The sequence below is a fragment of the Hemitrygon akajei genome, chromosome 2, assembly GCF_048418815.1.
Source record: "Hemitrygon akajei chromosome 2, sHemAka1.3, whole genome shotgun sequence".
In the NCBI taxonomy this organism is placed as follows: Eukaryota; Metazoa; Chordata; class Chondrichthyes; order Myliobatiformes; family Dasyatidae; genus Hemitrygon; species Hemitrygon akajei.
Window position 1 is genome coordinate 105503774 of NC_133125.1, and position 22973 is coordinate 105526746.

Genomic DNA, 22973 nt, shown 5'->3' on the forward strand with positions numbered 1-22973 from the left:
GGGGGCAAGTTTATGGTGTACCTTAGAAAAATAAATTGCAGACCCATATATTGTAGGAGCATGCTGTTTTTTGATCGGGTTATCTGTAATGAGCAGTATTAGTTGACAGCTTCCGTAGTAAAGGGAAGCAATGATAATCTAATGACATTTTGCGTTCAATTGGAGAGTAACAACATTGGAAGCTAAATCTTGGATAAGGAGATGAGTTTGCTAAGGTGGATGAGTAATTAAAATATATGTTGATAAGTGGGAGGTGAAGTAGTTAAATTATTCTTAAGAATACTTTCTGTTGGAAAATGTGGTCATTCATGGTGAGTTATTTGTGGATAACTGAATAAGTTAAGAATAGAATGGTAAAAATAAAGGTTTATTAGAAGTTGAAACAGGAATTAATAGTAAAAACAAATGACAGAAAAGTTAAATACTTAAGTATTTGTTTTTGCAATTGAATTCAATAAAAACACATCAAAATGCTAAGCAAAAAATAGAGGATATTAAACAGAACATTAAAGATGTGTATCGGACAATTACTGAGACCAATAGCTGTCAATTCTAATAGGGGTGTTCATCGTAGGGTTTGAAAGAGATGGTATGTGTTAAATAAGTTTTTCAGTCTTTCCAAGTTCTTTGAAGTATCTGAATAGATTAGGAAGCAACTAATATGGCTATTCAAGTTATGATGAAAGAAAATTAGGAACTACAAGCCAGTTTCACTTGCTGTCAGTTGATGCGAAAATGTTGAAATATTTCTAAGTGAGAACTTGGTATCCTGCACTTTGTTCTGTCTACGTACATTTTAATGTTGAACAAACATGAAGCATGTTGAACACATTTATTAAATTTGTTTAAGAAAATAGGTAAAAGGGTAGTTAAAGGAGAGCTGTAATCTTACCAAACTAATACCTAAGATTTGAAGGTTGATCTACTGGGCAGGTTCAGTTTATATCTATTGGAGTTTAGATGAATGTATGCTGACTTGGTTAGCACACAAATCCTGCGACTCTTGACAGTATGGATGTGGTGACAGTATTTCTTGAGAATTCCTTTGCCGAAATTGAAAAATGAAATTCACGAGAGTGTGACTTGCTGATAATAATTATGTATTATCAGAATCAGTTTTATTATTACTGATACGTTGCGAAATTTGTTGTTTTTGTGTAAGACCTTGAACACTGTTACAATTAAAAAATAGTGCAAAAGAAGAATAGTGAGTTAGTGTTCATGGACTGTTCGGAAATTTGATGGTGAAGGGAAGTAGCTGTTCCTAAAGCATTGAAAGAGTTGTTCTTCAGTCTCCTGTACCTCTTCCCTAATGGTAGTAAAGAGAAGATGGCATGCCCTGAATAGTGAGGGTCCTTAATGATGGATGTTGCCTTCATGAGGCACTGCCTTTTGAAGATGTTCTTGATGATGGGAAGGCTAATGCCCATGATGGAGCTGGGTGAGTTTACAATCCTATGCATTGGGCCTTCCATACCAGACAGTGATGCAACCAATTGGAGAGATCTCCACTCTGTACATCTGCAGAAATTTGCTAGTCTTTGATTGATGACATACTAAATCTCTTCAAACTCCTAATGAAGTATCGCTGCTGGGCTGCCTTCTTTGTGATTGCATCATTATGTTGGGCTCAGGATAGATCCTCTGAAATGTTAATGCTCAAAAACTTGAAACTGCTCACACTTCCCACTGTTGGCCCCTCAATGAGGATTGGTGTGTGTGCTCCCAACCTCCCCTTTCCTGAAGTCCACAATTAATTCCTTGGTCTTGCTGATGTGAGTGTGTGGTTGTTGTTGTGACACAAATCAGCCAGTCGATCTATCCCACTCCTGTGCGCCTGCCTCATCAACATCAGTGGGGTCATCAGCAAATTTATTAGTGCCATTGAACTGTGCCTAGCCACACAGTCACTACTTTAGAGAAAGTAGAACAGTGGGCTGAGAAGGTTCACTGAGGTGCACCTGTGGTGGTTGTCAGTGAGGAGGAGATGTTTACACTTTAAAGCAGTAATAGTCTTGAACCTCTTGTGACTCTTTAACATTATGGCTCCTTAAGTACTCTAATTTCATTATTAGAATATTTAATTTTATTTTACTGGTGAATGGTAATTATTCTAATACAAAGCCACTGCTATCACAAGAGTGCAAGTGAAATATCAATTAGAAACACATGCATTTCTCTTGTGGATGTTCATACCCTATCTGGTGAGTCCATGTGCAGCAAATGTTAGACTTACTTATATTGCACTGCAAAATTCAATGTGTGTGAGTATGTTGGAGGGGGAAAGGGGAGAGTGGGGTGGTTTATATGGGCATCTATTATTTGTATGACCTTTTCTGTTGATGTTTAACTTACAATTATCCCAATAAACAGTCAGTGGCCACTTATTGGGTATGGGAGTGGAGCCCGGTGTGGTCTTCTGCTGCAGCCCATCTACTTCAAGGTTTGGTTTCTCACACCATTCTCTGTAAACTCTCGAGACTGTTGTGTGTTTTTAAAAAAAAAAAGAAATCAGCAGTTTTTGAAACCATCCCGATTAGCACCAACAATCATTCCGTGGTCAAATCACATTTCTTCCCCATTTTGATGTTTGGTCTGAACAACTGAACCTCTTGACCATGTATGCATGCTTTTATGTATTGAGTTGCTGCCGCATGATTGGCTGATAAGATACTTGCTTTAACGTACTGGTGTACCTAATAAAGTGGCCACAGGGTGTATATTCAACATTATTTAGAAGTTAGTACATGAAGCTGTAACATTTACAGTATATGAAATTTATTATCTTGTTAAAAACATTGTGGAAATGTCTTAACATTATTAATGCAGTTGACAAAGGTCTTTCATGTGATGCATCATTCATACAACAATGTTGAAGGAACTAATTTAAAACCTGCAAGTAAAAAAATAAATATTATTTATCTTTGAGTTATATTAGAATAAAATCAACATTGTAAACCATACAAATATATAAGTTTATATATTTCTTCATGATGTATAAATTTTGGGAGAATTCAGTTCAGGATAACATTATTCATTTGCAGATCCAGAGGAAATGTAGTTGAGATGTGGAAGATGAATGTGAGTGGGTGATGATTACCTCTTCTGTAATGGGATTAGTGACACATTGTCAGGTGGACAAAGATGATGAATAATGGTATATCTGTTTAAAAAATATTATAAAGACGCAAATATTTAGGCAGAATTGAAAGCAAGTGAATTCACAAGAAATGGGCATGAAGTGAGAAATAGAGAAAATAAGTTCTGCATTTAGCCTTAAATGAAAGCTGAGATGTAACTTTTTCATGAGATTCTAAGAAATTAGATGCAACTGATCTTACAATTCTTGTAGCCTTTGCTTTTTTAATCATTCCATTAAACTTGTACTATCCTTTTACCTGCTTCCATGCCAAGGATCCAGATCAGCTAATCCTGCAGGCGGTAAGGTTCTTCTTCAACTACAAGAATAAATTAACCAGTTGTCAAATGAATGCTTCCATTTGTCATTGCCGTTGGGCCATGTTAACATATGCAGCATTTCCAAAGGTGTTCAACTTTATTCTTCCTGTAAACCACTTAATTCTTGAAAAAATAAATCTAATTCTGGCTCTTAATAGTATCTTCCCATTGGCAGTCATGAAATTTAGAAATTAAATATTATGAATTCTGTGGATTTCTTCAAATGCATTTGGTCAGCCTGTTTGTATGAGCAAATGGAATTGGTACCCTGACCAAAGAAAACCCACGAGTATTTCAACCTTTAATAATTACTATTATTAACATAGTGCAGTGTTTTACAGGTTCAACAGTAACCAAAAGTGGTTAACATTCAAGCATTACCAGTTTATTTTTATTAAAAAAAAGAAAATCATGTTTGGTAACTTTGTCAAGGACTGGTTTGTTTGCAGATACTTGCTAATTTTGGCTGTCCTTTAATTTTGCTCTTGCTGTAACTTTTATAGACTCTGCATATAAAACCAAAATTAACTGGTTTTTTGTTGTTTTTTTTATGATTGCAGCGGGAAGTAGATCAAGTTCACCTGGTAAGCTCCTCTGTGGGACCTACTCCGGCATGAGCAGTGGACCTCAGAGGGTTTCGGTTGCACCACAAGGGTCCGAGAAACGGAGCAAGATCCCCCGCAGTCAGGGATGCAGTAGGGAAGCTAGTCCCAACAGATTGGGGTTAGGTAAGACATAATTATCAATATCACAATTGTGTAATTTTTGTAATGTGCCTTCTAAAATGAATCTATTGTCTTGTTTGGGGAATGTTTTGGTGTCAGTACAACTGTCAGCGAAAATGTGGCAACACTGTGAATAAGTAGGTTTCTATAATTACAGCAGTTAACAATGATGGTTTCTATTGTAAATGCAAACATAAAATTTTAATGTAATTACAAAAAAATACAAAGAGTATGAATTGAAACTATTGTTCTCCAGCCAGTGAAAACTATGCTTGACTTTGAATCTGTTCGCAGGATGACAAATCAAATGTATGTATATACCGGTAACATTTTTGAAAAAAATATCAATCTTTCTACTTGTAAGATGTAAACAGGATTTCTTGGCTTTCTCATACTTTAGGAAGATGGATTGCAAATAATATTGTTAAGAAATGAATGATGTTTGTTGTTCTGCTTTTTCCTTTGTTTCCTGTACTAATCATGAAATATTGTTTCTGCCCAATTTATTTCTTGATATAATGAAGTTCTGATAATTCATTGGTGGCTTTTGTTGAATAACTAGCGTTTGGAACAAGAATGACAGCTCTGACATAATGATGTGGTTGAGCTGTTGTTGTTTTCCTTTGGTTGGGAGATTGATACCTTTTTGCTTAACCTTCCAAGTGAAACCCATCTCCATCCATGCTACCATCAGTGCAAGAAAAGATCATATGGTGAATTTCTTACTTATTGGTCATATTATTGGGTTTCGGCATTGCCTTTAGTTCATTAAGTTTTTAAAAAATGAGTCATTGTTTTGTAAGCTGGCACAAATAGAGTATGATATGAAACAGTTCTCAATTATCTGAACTGCAAAGTCCTAACTTTTCTTCACCCATCAATGTCAAAGCAATTTTTGAAAATCCAAATTTGCATTATTGAATCTTCATAGATTTGCTCTGTAAAATTAAAGCACTTGTGGTTAATGCTGGATGTAATATTTTTGTTAATTAAGTTTATTTTTTATCACTGTTATTGTACTTTCTCATGCTCTCACATATGTGCCATATTTCAAGGAAAATGCTGCTTTACATTAGTAAAATCTTCTACTGGTGATAGATATATTTCTATATCTTGTAAATATAACCAACCGTAGGCATGGACTGATGATATTCTTGAGTTACTTGACTGCAGAATCTCAGTCAACCTGATATAATCATTCAGGCACATTTCCTAACAATACTCCTATAAGAGTAAATGGGATCTCTGACCATTTCTCCTGTTCACATTTGGTGTTGACCACAGAGGTTGATTATACAAATACTGCAATTTTTCAGTTGGCGTTCACACTTCCAGCAAGGTTCAAATTTTGTTGTCTCCTGGTTTGAATGCCCAATATTCTGATGTGCAATATGCTGATTACATAGATAATAAACAATGTATCCATTGCTGACAAAAACTACTCTTGGAAAAATAATTTCATCCTTATGAACTTTATAAATTTATTGGTATGTGGGGTAATTATTTGATGAAAAGCAATGGCTAGTGACATGGAAAATTTCTCATTCTCTCATTAGCCAGCTTTTAAAAAAATATCAACAAAGGGAATTGCATCTATTTACAACAAAGCTTGTATTTCCTTACATCACAAAACCTTCTTGGCCTTGTATGTATCAGAAGATCTTTTGTTTTTGTTTTGCGCAGCTATCCACTGGTTGGCAAAATATATCGATAACCTTGTTTTTTGTCCTCCATTGCCAAATCCATCAGATTCCTGGGCAAATATCAAGCTGAACGTAATGGTGCTAATGTCCTTATTTTTTGAATTTTATTCTATCAGTTAATTTTCTAATAATTGCCTTTTAATTATTACCCATATTTTTGTGCGCATCATGCTTCAATATTATACATAAATTTCTAAATCAATGAATTACAAAGAAATATGTTTGCATTTTGAGCACAGGAGGAGAAAGCGGTTATTACTAGTGAGTTAAACTATTCATCTTCAACCATAGCTTTCTACAGAACAGATTCTTTACGCTGGGGGTTGGGTGGGTTGAGTGGGATAGTACTTGCCCAGCACTAACTGCCTTATTTGTATATGGAATCATCATCAGATGTTGAATGTTAATGCTGATAATAATGTGAATCTTCCACTTAAAATACTGCTGTAATGAACTTCACCAAACTTTTCCAACTCTTCTCAAACTCATGCTAGCACGGAGCAGCCGTATCCCTCGACCAAGCTTGAGTCAGGGATGCAGCCGCGATACGAGCCGTGAGAGCAGTCGAGATACAAGTCCTGTTAGGGGCTTTGCACCACTCGGTAAGTACCTAGAGGCATATGATTCATTATGCCTTGCTTCCCTATTGAGGATACTGCCAGAAGACAATGCTCTTGGGGGCTTTTCTTAATTTCTTTAATCCTGTCCATTTTCCCCAGTCCCCTTGCATGCTGCTCTCTCTGCAAGTCCATTAGCAGTGCTGCTTCTATACAACACTCCTCCAGCACATTTGGGGTAGATTGCTGCATTTTTTTCTGGAAATGTTCTGCCTTTTTTCCTGCCCAAAAACTCCAATAATTTTAAAAGATGATTACTGTTTGTGCATTACAGAACTTGTGATGTAAAAATGGTGAACTCACCTGTACATTACTTTGATAGACCTCCACTGTTCATGATATGATTTAATGCTAATAATAATAATTGCTACTTTACACTTTAATATACTGGAAAGGGTACAAGTTATTCATTCACAGTCCTGTCCAAAGCACTTTGTGCATCAGTGTAGAAAGTTATTTTGAAGTATTGGTATGGGTCACGTTAGGGTTGTCTCAGGAAATTAATACTAACTGACAATTCTCTTCAGACGGTGAAAATAGAATTTTGTTTGTTAGCATAATCAAGTGCTGATAATATTAGCAGAAGAACAGTCAAAATTAGTCATACTTTCCAAGGGTGCAAGCTGAAGGCAGATGGGTTGAAGTTTCGTAATCTCTATATTTTTAGTGTTTCTCATGGTATTTTCACTTTATATTTTGTGATATGGGGTAATTGTATTTGTTTAGTGACGAGTCAAACATGGTTGATCTAACCATCATTGCTGGAAAAAGTGCAAAGGGAATTTAGGAGAGATTGGGCAGTCTAAGATTTTATTCTTTGGAGCATACGAGACTGAATGGTGCCTTTATCAAGGAAATAAAGTTGAGGGGAATAAACAGGGAAATGGTAATAGTGTGAAGGTAAGAGGAGAATGTTTTAAAATGGACATCAAAGGGCAACTATCTTCATGCAGAAAATGTTGTCCTTTAAAAAAACACCGACAGTATATAGATAGGAAAAATTTGGAGGGATATGGGCCACAAGTGGGGAATGGGACTAACTTGGATGGGAATCTTGTTGGCATGGGTGAGTTGAGCTAAAAGGCTTGTTCTGTGCAGTAACACTTTGATTCAAACATTGGCGATGTCCTATTTTATTATGAATTGGAAATTACAAGATTAATTAAGGAGGGAATGCAAAATGATGGGTTAGAGAAATGCAAATTTTATTCCAGAGTTTAAAATCAAACCTTTTCTTAATTCGATTTTCCTGCAACTTCAAAACAGCAAAGTGAGATGGCCAACATTTTCCTAACTTGTATAGTCTAGACTGTGTGTATAATAGCCACCCACATTTATCAGTGATGATTCTGTTCTCTTGACATCAGGAGGCCACATTGGAAAAACTGGTTATAATAGATGACACCAACAGGTTTGCAGTCGAAATATTGCCTCACCTGGAAGACTTGTTTGGAGCCCTGAAAGGAGGTGAGGGAGAGGGTGAATGGGCAGGTATAGCATTTTTGTCGCTTGCAGGGATTTCTGTCGTTCCACTGGGGAGGGATGGAGGGACAAGGGAATCATGAAGGGAGCAATCCCTGCAGAAAGTGGAGAGTGGGGGAAGGCTGTGTTAATTAGGTAGGATGCATTTGGTGATGGTGGAAGTTGTGGGGAATAATTTGTTGGATGTGGAGGCTCATGGAATGATAGGTGAGGACAAAAGGAACTATAGCCCTGTTAAGGCAGTGGGAAGATTGGGAGAGTGCAGTTGCTTAGGAGATGTGGGTGAGGGCAGCATCACCCCGTTCTTTTGAAGCAGAGCATCTCTGATGTCCTGGTGAGGAAAGGGAATAACATTTTTACAGGAGAGAGGGTGGGAAGAGATTAGTTTTAGTTTTATTATATTACTTAATTGAATCCCAATTTCTTCAGATGAAGAAACAATTTCATGGAGCTTTCCTTGACTATACTTCACATCATCATGCATATTTCTTAACAATTGGCTGCTGGAATCTAAAACTTCAAAGATGTTAATCTTAGTTGTTTGATTTGCATAATTAAGTGTAATATTATTTATATCACAGTAAAGGGTTACTTGGGAAAGAGTAGTCATGCTCAGATTTTAATCGTGTGAGGTTGAGAATCTTGTTTCTGAAACAGAGTTTTGAATTTTGAGACAATTGTTGGTGTATGAGGACAGGATTGAGTTGACTGGGAAAATGCATTATAAAGGGATAGCTGCCAGATCAGCGAAGACACATTTGATGAAATGTCACTTATCTCAATACTTTGAGAAACAATGGATGAGTAGTCTGTGGCTAACTAATAAAATTAAGATAGAAACATAGAAAATAGGTGCAGGAGTAGGCCATTCGGCCCTTCGAGCCTGCACTGCCATTCAGTATGATCATGGCTGATCATCCAACTCAGAACCCTGTACCTGCTTTCTCTCCATACCCCCTGATCCCTTTAGCCACAAGGGCCATATCTAACTTCTTCTTAAATATAGCCAATGAACCGGCCTCAACTGTTTCCTGTGGCAGAGAATTCCACAGATTCACCACTCTCTGTGTGTAGAAGTTTTTCCTCATCTCAGTCCTAAAAGGCTTCCCCTTTATCCTTAAACTGTGACCCCTCGTTCTGGACTTCCCCAACATCGGAAACAATCTTCCTGCGTCTAGCCTGTCCAATCCCTTTAGAATCTTATACATTTCAATAAGATCCCCCCACAATCTTCTAAATTCCAGTGAGTATAAGCCTAGTCGATTCAGTCTTTCTTCATATGAAAGTCCTGCCATCCCAGGAATCAATCTGGTGAACCTTCTTTGTACTCCCTCTATGGCAAGAATGTCTTTCCTCAGATTAGGGTACCAAAACTGCACACAATACTCTAGGTGCGATCTCACCAAGGCCTTGTACAACTGCTGTAGAACCTCCCTGCTCCTGTACTCAAATCCTTTTGCTATGAATGCCAACATACCATTTGCCTTTTTCACCACCTGTTGTACCTGCATGCCCACCTTCAATGACTGGTGTACAATGACACCCAGGCCTCGTTGCACCTCCCCTTTTCCTAATCGGCCACCGTTCAGGTAATAATCTGTTTTCCTGTTCTTACAACCAAAGTGGATAACCTCACATTTATCCACATTAAATTGCATCTGCCATGAATTTGCCCACTCACCTAACCTATCCAAGTCACCCTGCATCCTCTTAGCATCCTCCTCACAGCAAACACCGCCGCCCAGCTTCGTGTCATCCGCAAACTTGGAGATGCTGCATTTAATTCCCTCGTCTAAATCATTAATATATATTGTAAACAGCTGGGGTCCCAGCACTGAGCCTTGCGGTACCCCACTAGTCACTGCCTGCCGTTCTGAAAAGGTCCCATTTACTCCCACTCTTTGCTTCCTGTCTGCCAACCAATTCTCTATCCACATCAATACCATACCCCCAATACCGTGTGCTTTAAGTTTGCACACTAATCTCCTGTGTGGGACCATGTCAAAAGCCTTTTGAAAATCTAAATATACCACATCTACTGGCTCTCCCCTATCCACTCTACTAGTTACATCTTCAAAAAATCCTATAAGATTCGTCAGACATGATTTTCCTTTCACAAATCCATGCTGACTTTGTCCGATGATTTCACCTCTTTCCAAATGTGCTGTTATCACATCTTTGATAACCGACTCTAGCATTTTCCCCACCACCGACGTCAGACTAACCGATCTATAATTCCACTGTTTCTCTCTCCCTCCTTCTTTAAAAAGTGGGGTTACATTAGCCACCCTCCAATCCTCAGGAACTAATCCAGAATCTAAGGAGTTTTGAAAAATTATCACTAATGCATCCACTATTTCTTGGGCTATTTCCTTAAGCACTCTGGGATGCAGACCATCTGGCCCTAGGGATTTATCTGCTTTTAATCCCTTCAATTTACCTAACACTACTTCCCTACTAACATGTATTTCCTTCAGTTCCTCCATCTCATTAGACCCTCGGTCCCTTACTATTTCCGGAAGATTATTTATGTCCTCCTTAGTGAAGACAGAACCAAAGTAGTTATTCAATTGGTCTGCCATGTCTTTGTTCCCTATGATCAATTCACCTGTTTCTGACTGTAAAGGACCTACATTTGTCTTGACCAATCTTTTTCTTTTCACGTATCTATAAAAGCTTTTACAGTCAGATTTTATGTTCCCTGCCAGCTTTCTCTCATAATCTTTTTTCCCTTTCCTAATTAAGCCCTTTGTCCTCCTCTGCTGGTCTCTGAATTTCTCCCAGTCCTCAGGTGTGCCGCTTTTTTTTTTGCTAATTTATATGTTTCTTCTTTGGACTTGATACTATCCCTAATTTCCCTTGTCAGCCACGGGTGCACTACCTTCCCTGGTTTATTCTTTTGCCAAACTGGGATGAACAATTGTTGTAGTTCATCCATGCAATCTTTAAATGCTTGCCATTGCATATCCACCGTCAACCCTTGAAGTATCATTTGCCAGTCTATCTTAGCTAATTCACGTCTCATACCTTCAAACTTACCCTTCTTTAAGTTTAGAACCTTTGTTTCTGAATTAACTATGTCACTCTCCATCTTAATGAAGAATTCCACCATATTATGGTCATTCTTACCCAAGGGGCCTCGCACGACAAGATTGCTAACTAACCCTTCCTCATTGCTCAATATCCAATCCAGAATGGCCTCATCTCTAGTTGGTTCCTCGACATGTTGGTTCAGAAAACCATCCCGCATACATTCCAAGAAATCCTCTTCCTCAGCACCCTTACCAATTAGGTTCACCCAATCTATATGTAGATTGAAGTCACCCATTATAACTACTGTTCCTTTTTTGCACGCATTTCTAATTTCCTGTTTAATGCCATCCCCAACCTCACTACTACTGTTAGGTGGCCTGTACACAACTCCCACCAGTGTTTTCTGCCCCTTAGTGTTATGCAGTTCTACCCATATCAATTCCACATCCTTCAGGCTAATGTCCTTCCTTTGTATTGCGTTAATCTCTCTAACCGGCAATGCTACCCCACCTCCTTTTCTTTCCTGTCTATCCCTCCTGAATATTGAATATCCCTGGATGTTGAGTTCCCATCCATGGTCGCCCTAGAGCCATGTCTCTGTGATCCCAACTAAATCATATTCATTAATAACTATCTGCACATTCAATTCATCCACCTTGTTACGAATGCTCCTCGCATTGACACACAAATCCTTCAGGTTTGTTTTTACAACACTCTTAGCCCTTATACAATTATGTTGAAAAGTGGCTCTTTTTGCTTTTTGCCCTGGATTTGCCTGCCTGCCACTTTTACTTTTCACCTTACTACTTTTTGCTTCTACCCTCATTTTACACCCCTCTGAATCTCTGCACTTGTTCCCATCCCCCTGCCACATTAGTTTAAAGCCTCCTGAACAGCAGTAGCAAACGCTCCCCCTAGGACATTGGTTCCAGTCCAGCCCAGGTGCAGACCGTGCTGTTTATACCAGTCCCACCTCCCCCAGAACTGGTTCCAATGCCCCAGAAATTTGAATCCGTCCCCCTTTGCACCATTTTTCAAGCCACGTATTCATCTGAAGTCTACTCTGACTATCACGTGGCACTGGTAGTAATCCAGAGATTATTACCTTTGTGGTCCTACTTTTTAGTTTATGTCCTAACTCCCTAAATTCACCTTGTAGGACCTTATCCCGTTTTTTACCTATATCTTTGGTACCTATGTGCACCACGACCACTGGCTGTTCACCCTCCCTTTCCAGAATGTCCTGCAGCCGCTCAGAGACATCCTTGACCCTTGCACCAGGGAGGCAACATACCATCCTGGAGTCTCGTTTGCGGCCACAGAAACGCCTATCTATTCCCCTTACAATCGAATCCCCTATCACTATAGCTCTCCCACTCCTTTTCCTTCCCTCCTGTGCCGCAGAGCCACCCATGGTGCAGTGAACTCAGCTGCTGCTGCCGCCTTCCCCTGATGAGACATCTCCCCCAACAGTATCCAAAACAGTATATCTGTTTAGGAGGGAGATGATCTCAGGGGACTCCTGCACTACCTGCCTACTGCTACGCTGTCTAGTGGCCACCCCTTCCCTTTCTGCCTGTGTAGCCTTTACCTGCGGTGTGGCCAACTCACTGAACGTGCTATTCACGACTTTCTCAGCATCGCGGATGCTGCAGTATTGAATCCAATCGACGCTCAATGCGGTCTGCCAGAAGCTGCAGTTGGACACACTTCCTGGACACATATTCGTCAGGGACACTGGAAATATCCCTGATTTCCCACATGCTGCAGGATGAACAAATCACGGGGCCGATCTCAGCTACCATGACCTACCCAATACTTGCCTCAACTTTTGAAACTTTCTCCTTTGAAAGGAACTTACCCGGCCTTACCTCACTTGTAGTGAAGCTCGTCTTCAGCCTCTTCTCGTCGAAGCCTCTCAAGTCAAAGCCTCAAATCTCCACTCCTTCACTGGCCCAACTCACTCACTCAAGATGGTATTAAATTAAAAGAAAAGGCATACGAGGTTGAAAGGATTAGTTGTTGGCTTAGGCTTTGTGTATATAACTTAAACTGGCATGGATAGAGGAATGGCTGACAGGCAGGAGGCAGCGAGTGGGAATAAAGGGGGCCTTTTCTGGTTGGCTGCCAGAGACTAGTGGTGTTCTTCAGGTGTCAGTGTTGGGACCGCTACTTTTCATATTCTTTGTCATTGATTTAGATAATGGAATTGATAGCTTTGTGGCGAAGCTTGCATCTTGAGATAGATGGAGGGGTAGGTAGTGCTGAGGAAGCAATGTGATTGCAGCAGGACTCAGACATATTGGAAGAATGGGAAAAAAAGTAGCAGATAGAATACAGTGTTGGGAAATGTATGATAATGTATTTGGTAAAAGAAACAATAGTGCAGGCTACTAGCTAAATGGGGAGAAAATCCAAACATCAGAGGTGCTAATGGACTGGGAGTCCTTGTGCAAGACTCCCAGATGATTAATTCACCGGTTGAGTTTGTGGTAAAGAAGACAAATGCAATGTTGGCATTTATTTCAAGGGGAATAGAATATAAAATCAAGGAGATAATGCTGAAGCTGTATAAGTCACCAGTCAGGCCACACTTGGAGTATTGTCAACAATTTTAGGCCCCAAATCTCAGAAAGGATGTATTGTAGTCCAGAGGAGGTTCCCAAGGATGATTCTGGGAATGAATGGGTTAACATATGATGAATGTTTGGCAGTTTTGGGCCTGTACTCTCTGGAATTTTCGAAGAATGCGCAGGGATCTTATTGAAACCAACCAAATGTTGAGAGGACTAGATAAGGTAGATGTGGAGAGGATGTTTCCTCCGATGGGGGTATCCAGAACTAGAAGGTACAGCCTCAAAATTGAAGGGCAACCTTTTAGAACAGAAGTAAAAAGATTTTTTTTAAGCCGAAGAGTGGTGAATCTGTGGAATAGTCTGCCACAGAGCTGCATTCTGTGGATGAGAGGTGACCTGGAATTTAAAAGAATGCATGAGGATCGCTTTGAAACTTGCCAAATTTGAAAGGAATAGATAAGGTAGATATGGACAGGATGTTTCCTCTGGTGGGGTATCTAGAACTAAAGGGTGCTGCCTTAAAATTGAGTGGTGACCTTTTAGAACAGGTGTAAAGAGTTTTCTTTTTAAGCAGAGTATAGTGTATCTAAGGAATGTTGTGCCACAGACTCCAGTGGAGGCCAAGTCCGTGGGTATATTTGAGGTGAAAGTTGATAGTTTCCTGATTGGTCAGGGCATCAAGGATATGGCAAGAAGGCTGGTGTATGGGGTTGAGTGGGATCTGGGATCAGCCATGATGGAATAGTGGAGTAGACTCGATGGGCTGAATGACCTAATTCTACTCCTATCTCATATGGTCTTATTCACTTAACTGGTATCGGTCAAGTATAACACGTACTGCCTTTGCTGTAGTTGTGTGCATAGAATCCCTTTTATTCTGCTGCTAGGAACACTTTATTACTTTTTTTTAAAAATTGATTTTTTTAATGCATTTTCTACAACACTACAAATAAAAAAAAAACCCCAAAACAAAGTAGAAAATTAGTACAGTGCAAGATAAGCATACAATAGTAATATAATACAAAATAAGATAATTGAGAAAGCACCCAAGTTGAAGTCATGTAAAGTTAGTGTCCTCCCCAAGCCCCACAACAAAAAAAAACTCGAGACCAACCAAAACAAAATGTAGAAAATATAAATCAGAACATTCAAACCCTCAAAACTGTAAATACACTTGAAAACAGAAGATAATAATGCCTACTACCAAAAAAAGAGCTGAAAGCAAGGGACTGAAAAAAAAACTTAAGAGGAAAATTATGAAAATACTCAATAAAAGGTCCCCAGACTTTATGAAACTTTATATCCGAATTAAGAATTGAATAATGGATTTTTTCAAGGTCTAAACAGGACATGATATCGTTAAGCCATTGAGCATGCGTGGGTGGGGCAACATCTCTCCATCTAAGGAGGATTAGACGTCTAGCCAGGAGAGAAGCAAAAGATAATATTCGACATTTAGTCGAACTCAAGCGTATATCTGTCTCACCCAAGAAACCAAACAGAGCAATTAAAGGGTTAGGTTCTAAGTGGTGATTCAGAATACAGGATAAAGTTATAAAAACATCTTTCCAAAATTTCTCTAAGCTAGGACAGGTCCAATACATATGAATAAGAGAAGCATCGCCACTTTTGCATTTATCACGAAGAGGAGTAATATTAGGGTAAAATTGAGATAATTTAGATTTGGACATATGGGCTCTATGAACAATCTTAAACTGTAGAAGGCAGTGGCGAGCACAGAGAGAAGTTGAATTAACCGATTTGAGAATCGAATCCCAAATCTCATCAGATAAAGGGATATTTAAGTCATGCTCCCAGGCCATTCTAATTTTATCTACAGGGGCATGCCTTAAGGATACTAATTCATCACGGATAATGGATATTAAGCCTTTACCCAGTGGATTAATAGAAAGAAAGAAATCCATAGCATTTTTCTCGGACATTTCAGGGAAGTTGGGAATTAAAGGATTGATCAAGTGTCTGATTTGGAGATATCTAAAGAAATGGGCATTAGGTAGATTGAACTTAGCAGAGAGCTGTTGAAAGGATGCGAAGCGATTATCGATAAAAAGATCTTCAAAATGTCTAATGCCCTTTTTATACCAATCATAGAATGTTGAATCATACATAGTAGGTAGAAAAAGATGATTATGTAAGATAGGACTGGAAAGGGAAAAACCATAAAATTTCCTAAACTGGGCCCATATTTGCAAAGTACGTCTAACAAGAGGATTACCAATTAGTCCAGACAAACTACTAGGGAGTGCAGAACCAAGAAGTGCAGAAATAGATAGATCTTTAGTGGAATTCAGCTCCATTGCTACCCAATTAGGGCACTCAGATTGGCTATGAAAAAAAGACCAAAAGATTGTGCAACGAATGTTAGCTGCCCAGTAGTATAAACGAAAATTAGGTAAGGCCATGCCACCCTCTTTTTTAGATTTTTGAAGATAAACTTTATTAATTCTAGAATGCTTATTCTTCCACAGATAGGACAAAATAATAGTCTAAGGAATCAAAAAAGGTTTTAGAAATAAAAATTGGAACAGATTGAAATAAATATAAAAATTTAGGGAGAACGTACATTTTAATAACATTAATACGACCTACCAAGGACATAGATAGAGGTGACCATTGTGACAGACTCTGTTTTGTAGTGTATAAAAGATTGGCAAAATTTTCACGAAAAAGATCTTTAAACTTCCTTGTAACTGTAATACCAAGGTAAGTAAATTGATTATGAACTACTTTAAAGGGGAGGTCACGAAATGCTAATACTTGTGCTTCTTTATTAATTGGGAAAAGTTCACTCTTATGTAAATTAAGTTTATAGCCAGAAAACTGGCTAAATTGATCAAGAAGTGAAAACATTGGAGGTAAGGATGTGGACGGATTTGAAAGAAAAAGTAATAGATCATCAGCATAAAGAGAAACTTTATGCTCAACACCCCCCCCTCCAAATCCCGGTCAATTCAGGACAGCTTCGGAATGCTATCGCCAGAGGTTCTACAGCCAAATCAAAAAGAAAGGGACTTAAAGGGCATCCTTGACGGGTGCCATGTTTAAGGTCAAATAACTGGGATTGCTGAGAATTAGTCAAAACAGAGGTGGTAGGACATAGATACAGCAATTTGATCCAAGAGATAAAACTTTGACCAAAGTCAAATTTTTCTAAAACTGCAAAGAGGTAGTTCCACTCTATACGATCAAATGCTTTCTCCGCATTGAGAGAAATAACGCATTCAGGAATCTGTTGAAGGTGAATATAAAATATTAAATAAACGCCGTATGTTTAAAAAAAGGAAGACGGTTTTTAATAAAACCAGTTTGATCATCAGAAATAATAGAGGGTATAACAGTTTCTAATCTATGAGCCAAGACTTTGGCCAAGATTTTAACATTAACATTAAGCAAAGAGATCGGCCTGTACGAGGAACACTCTGTTGGGTCTTTACCCTTTTTTAATGAAAGAATAATACATGCCTCATTAAATGAGGGTGGCAATTTACCATAGTTAAACGAGTCAGATAGTACTGAGAGTAACTGAGGAGAAAGCAGTGAAGAGAATGATTTATAAAATTCTACGGGGAACCCATCAGGTCCAGGAGATTTGCCTGAAGACAGTGCAGAAATTGCAAAAGATATTTCTTCTAATGATATAGGCTCATTAAGTTTTGCTTTAAAATCAGATGAAAGTGAAGGAATATTCAGAGTATTTAAAAAAAAGATCAACAGAAATATTCTCATTCAGAGATTCAGAGGAATAAAGCCGAGAGTAAAAATTTTTTAAATACGTCATTGATTTCTGAGTGATTCGATGTAATATCCCTGTTCTCCTTCTGGATCTTTGTGATATGTTGTTTAGCTTTAGAACGCCTCAACTGATTAACTAGAAATTTTCCAGATTTGTCACCGTGAATATAAAAGCAACTCTTACTTTCAAGAAGTTGACGTTCAACAGGTTGAGTAGAGAGAAGGTCAAATTTAGTTTGAAGTTCTACACGCTTCTTATATAATTCAGGGTTATTAGTTTGAGCATATAATTGATCTAATTCTTTAATCTGATTAATTAGGTCTAATCAATCTATATGGGACTTTCTATTAAGATTTGCTGAATATGAGATTATTTGACCCCTCAAATATGCTTTCATGGCATCCCAGACAATCTGGGATGACATTTCAGATGACGTATTAGTGTTAAAATAAAAAGTTATCTGATCCTTAATAAATTTTAGAAAATCATCATCCGATAATAAAGTCAGGTTAAAATGCCAATGTTTATTCCTCTGAGGGAGACCAGGAAAATTTAGAGACAAAGTAATTGGAGCATGATCAGAAATCAGTATACTCTGATAGTCACAAGAATGGACAATGAAATAAGTTGATTATCAATTAAAAAATAGTCAATTCTAGTAAAGGTATGGTGAACATGTGGGGGAAAAAAAAAGGAATAATCTCTCTCAGTAGGATGAAGGAAACGCCAAATATCTGAGATACCATAGTTAGAAAGAAAAGAGTGAATAGCTAAAGCAGATTTAGTAGGTGATCTAGTAACGGGACGATCGATCCAAATTGGGATCTAACCAGCAATTAAAGTCGCCACGCAATATAAGAGAATATGAATTTAAATCTGGTAATGAGGAGAAAAAATGTTAAAAAAAAATTAACATCGTCAGAATTGGGAGCATACAGGTTTGCTAGTACAACTTTAGTATTATATAATTTACCAGAAACGATAATAAAACGGCCATTTGTGTCAGATATCTTACTATGGAGTTCAAAAGGAATATTTGAGTTAATAAGGATGGAACCCCCCCCCCAGCTTTGGCCGGGAAGGATGAATGAAAATGCTGATCCACCCACTTTGACAAAAGCCGAGAATTATCAAAACTACGAATATGAGTTTCTTGAAGGAAAGCAATGTCGGCTTTAAGTTGCTTAATATGGGAGAAGACCTTCCTCCTTTTAACAGGATGATTCAATCCCTTTACGTTCCAGCTCACAAATTTCAGTGTATTAACCAGTTTCAGTTGTTAATTTCAGTGTATTTACCATTACCAAATGTTAATTTTAGTGTATTAACCATTATCAATTGTTAATACATAAAAGGTAGTACTTAAATACTCTGGAGCAGTGCTCTGCTGTGTTGTCTATCACACTGAAGCATGTCAGCTGTGTAGCAAGCAGTTACAAAGCAGGAAGAGTGAGGGTAGAGGCAATTATGGTGTTTGTTTCTGGAAGTTTATATATGATCCACTTCTCAGAAAATGCTCGCAATAAACGCAGTTCCAACTCCCCACATACAATTCATGGGCTGTGCAGAGGTCCACATTGACTCTACAGAAGTGTCTCAGAACTCCCAGACAACCTGGACTTTAAGTCTTCATTCCATTTCCAGTCTGATTTATTCATCTTTGTCCTATTCCACAATTGCAATTAGGCCCAAGTTAATGTTAAGAAACAGCACCTTAAGTTCCATCTGTGAAAGATGCAACATTTTGGATGCAATGTCACATTTTGCAGCTCCATGCGGTCCCTGATGGACAAATGGCAGAACTACTAACAAGGAAGTAAGTGTAGATTGGGGTTAATGAAATTGTTTTGGCAGCTGGTGTAATACAATACTAAATGACCTCCTCTTGCAATGAAAGGAGTTTTAACACCTTGGCCAAGTGAAGCAGCTACTCAACACAGAAACATCGAAAACCTACAGCACAATACAGGCCCTTTGACCCACAAAATAGTGCGGAACATGTCCTTACCTTGGAAATTACCTAGGGTTACCCGTAGCCCTCCATTTTTCTGAGCTCCATGCACCTATCAAAGAGTCTCTTTAAAGACCCTATCATATCTAAGTCTACCACCGTCGCCAGCAGCCCATTCCATGCACTGACCACTCTGCGTTTTTAAAAAAAAATCTTACCCCTGCCATCTCTGTACCTACTTCCAAGCACCTTAAAACTGTCCTCTCATGCTAGCCATTTCAGTCCTGGGGAAAAAGCCTTTGGCTATCCACAAGATCAATGCTTCTCATCATCTTATAAACCTCTATCAACCCACCTCTCATCCTCCGTCGCTCCAAGGAAAAAAGGCCAAGTTCACTCAACCTATTCTCGTAAGACATGCTCCCCAATCCAAGCAACATCCTTGTAAGTCTCCTCTGCACCCTTGCTATGGTTTCCACATCTTTCCTATACTGAGGCGACCAGAACTGAGCACAGTACTCCAAGAGGGGCCTGACCAGGGTTCTATATAGCTGCAACATTACCTCTCTGCTTCTGAACTCAATCCCACGATTGATGAAAGCCAATACACCGTATGCTTTCTTAACTAGAGTTGACCTGCACAACAACTTTGAGTGTCATATGGACTCAGACCGCAAGATCCCTCTGATCCTTCACACTGCCAAGAGTCTTACCATTAATACTATATTCTGCCATCATATTTGACCTACTGAAATGAACCACCTCACCCTCTGGTTTGAATTCATCTGCCACTTCTCAGCCCAATTTTGCATCCTATCAATGTCCTGTGTAGCCTCTGACAGCCCTCCACACTATCCACAACACCCCCAACCTTTGTGTCATCAGCAAATTCACTAACCCATCCCTCCAGTTCTTCATCCAGGTCATTTATAAAAATCACGAAGAGTCGGGGTCCCAGAACAGATTCCTGAGGCACACCTCTGGTGACTGACCTCCATGTAGACTATGACCCGTTTACAACCACTCTTTGCCTTCAGTGGGCAAGCCAGTTCTGGATCCACAAAGCAATGTCCCCTTGGATCCCATGCCTCCTTACGTTCTCAATAAGCTTTGCATGGGGTACCTTGTCAAATGCCTTGCTCAAATCCATATACACTACAGCTACTGCTGTACCTTCATCAATGTGTTTAGTCACATCCTCAAAAAATTCAATCAGGCTTATAAGGCACAACCTGCCTTTGACAAAGCCATGCAGACTATTCCTAATCATATTATGCCTCTCCAAATGTTCATAAATCCTGCCTCTCAGGATCTTCTCCATCAACTTGCCAAGCGCTGAAGTAAGATTCACTGGTCTATAATTTCCTGGGCTATCTCTACTCCCTTTCTTGAATAAGGGAACAATATCTGCAACCCTTCAATTCTCTGGAGCCTCTCTCATCCCCATTGATGATGCAAAGATCATCGCCAGAGGCTCAGCAATCTCCACACTCGCCTCCCACAGTAGCCTGGGGTACATCTCGTCTAGTCCCAGTGTCTTACCCAACTTGATGTTTTCCAAAAGCTCCAGCACATCCTCTTTCTTCATATCTACATACTCAAGCTTTTCAGTCTGCTGCAAGTCATCCCTACAATTGCCAAGATCCTTTTCCCTAGAGAATACTGAAGCAAAGTACTGATTAGGTACCTCTGTTATCTTTTCTGTTTCCATACACACTTTTCCACTGTCATACTTGATTGGTCCTATTCTCCCATGTCTTATCCTCTTGCTCTTAACATACTTGTAGAATTTCTTGGGGTTTTCCTTAATCCTGTCTGCCAAGGCCTTCTCATGGCCCTTTCTGATTTCCTAATTTCATTCTTAAGCTCCTTCCTGCTTGCTGTATAATTTTCTAGTTCTCAATCATTACCCAGTTTTTCTTAACCTTTCATAAGCTCTTTTTTTGACTAGATTTACAACAGCCTTTGTACACCACGGTTCCTGTACCCTGTCTCATTGGAATGTACCAATGCAGAACTCCATGCAAATATCCCCTGAACATTTGCCATAATTTCTTCTGTATGTTTCCCTGAGAACATCTGTTCCCAATTTGTGCTTCCTGCCTGACAGCCTCATACTCCCCCTTACTCCAATTAAATGCTATCCTAACTTGTGTGTTCCTATCCCACACAAGAGATAGAATTGTGATCACTATCTCCAAAATGCTCTTCCACTGGGAGATCTAACACTTGACCAAGTTCATTTCCCAATAACAGATCAAGTACAGCCTCTCCTCTTGTAGGCTTATGTACAAATTGTGTCAAGAAACCTTCAACAAACTCCACCCCATCTCAACCCCTCACTCTAGGGAAATGCCAATCAATACTTGGGAAATTAAAATCTCCCACCACAACAACCATGTTATTATTACACCTTTCCAGAATCTGTCTTCCTATCTGCTCCTTGATGTCCCTGTTACTATTGGGTGGTCTATATTAAAAAAAAACACACCCAGTAGTGTTGTTGACCCCTTCCTGTTCCTAACTTCCACCCACAGAGACTCCGTAGACAATCCTTCCAGTGCTCAGTGGACACTTTATCAGGTACACCTATGTACCTAATTAATGCAAATATCTAATCAGCCAATCATGTGGCAGTAACTCAATGCATAAAAGCATGCATTCGTGCTCAGGAGGTTTAGACCAAACATGAAAATGGGAAATAAATGTGATATAAGTGGCTTTGACGTGGGATGGTTGTTAGTGCTGGATGGGGTGGTTTGAGTAGCTCAGAAACTGCTGATTTCCTGGGAGTTTCATGTACAATAGTCCCCAGAGTTTACAGAAGTACAAGAAGCAAAAACATGCATTGAGCAGCAGGTTCAGTGGGCAAAAATGTCTTGTTAATGAGAAAGATCAAAGAGAATGGCCAGACTGGTTCAAGCTGACAGGAAGGTGACAGTAATTCAAATATCCATGCGTTACAACAATTGTGTGCATAAGAGCTTCTTTGAACTCTCAAAATGTTGAGCATTGAAGTAGATGAATTACAGCACCAGAAGACTATAATCGTACGCTCAGTAGTCAATTTATTAGGTACAGGAGATGCCTGTTAAAGTGACCACTGTGTGTATAATGTGAAGCTTTGTAACGATTTTATGTTTCTCTGAAGGCATTCTGTCCACCTACCCTCCTCCCCCCCCCCCCCCCAAGAATATTGGGATTGCACCTCAGCATTCAACACCGTTATCTCATTAGTACTCATCAAAACCTGCGTATTTTTAACCTCCTTTGCAACTGGATCCTTCACTTCCTGATCAGGAGACAGTCAGTGCAGATAGGAAATAATAGGTGTTAATAGGGCCCTGATGAATGGTCTCAGCCGGAAACATCGACTATACACTTTTATGCTGCCTGGCTACTGAGTTCCTCCAGCATTTTGTGTGTGTGGCTTGGATTTCCAGCATCTGCAGCTTTTTCTCCTGTTTGGGAAAGTATGCTAGTGCCTACATTTCATTAAAAGCTTGAGAAGATTCAGTATGTCACAAAAGACTCGTAAATATCTTCAGAACATTGCCTGTTTGCATCTCAGCTTGTATGGAATCTGCGGTGCACAGGATAAATATAAGTTGCAGTGGGTTGTAGCCTCAGCCAGCTCCATCATGGACAGCAGCCTCCCCATCATTGAGGATGT

General features: G+C 39.2%; 1 protein-coding gene across 3 annotated transcripts in view; it reads left to right on the forward strand.

The window, feature by feature from the left end:
* Positions 1 to 22973, forward strand: part of clasp1a (cytoplasmic linker associated protein 1a) — a 313776-nt gene that overhangs the window by 187418 nt on the left and 103385 nt on the right. For 2 of the 3 annotated variants that reach the window (XM_073026780.1, XM_073026787.1), the window contains exon 21: positions 4020 to 4187. In XM_073026780.1, the coding sequence (XP_072882881.1) occupies positions 4020 to 4187 (168 nt within the window). Of the gene's footprint in view, positions 1 to 3414; positions 3442 to 4019; positions 4188 to 6381; positions 6490 to 22973 lie in introns of all 3 variants that reach the window. The other variant, XM_073026772.1, reaches the window with a different exon arrangement.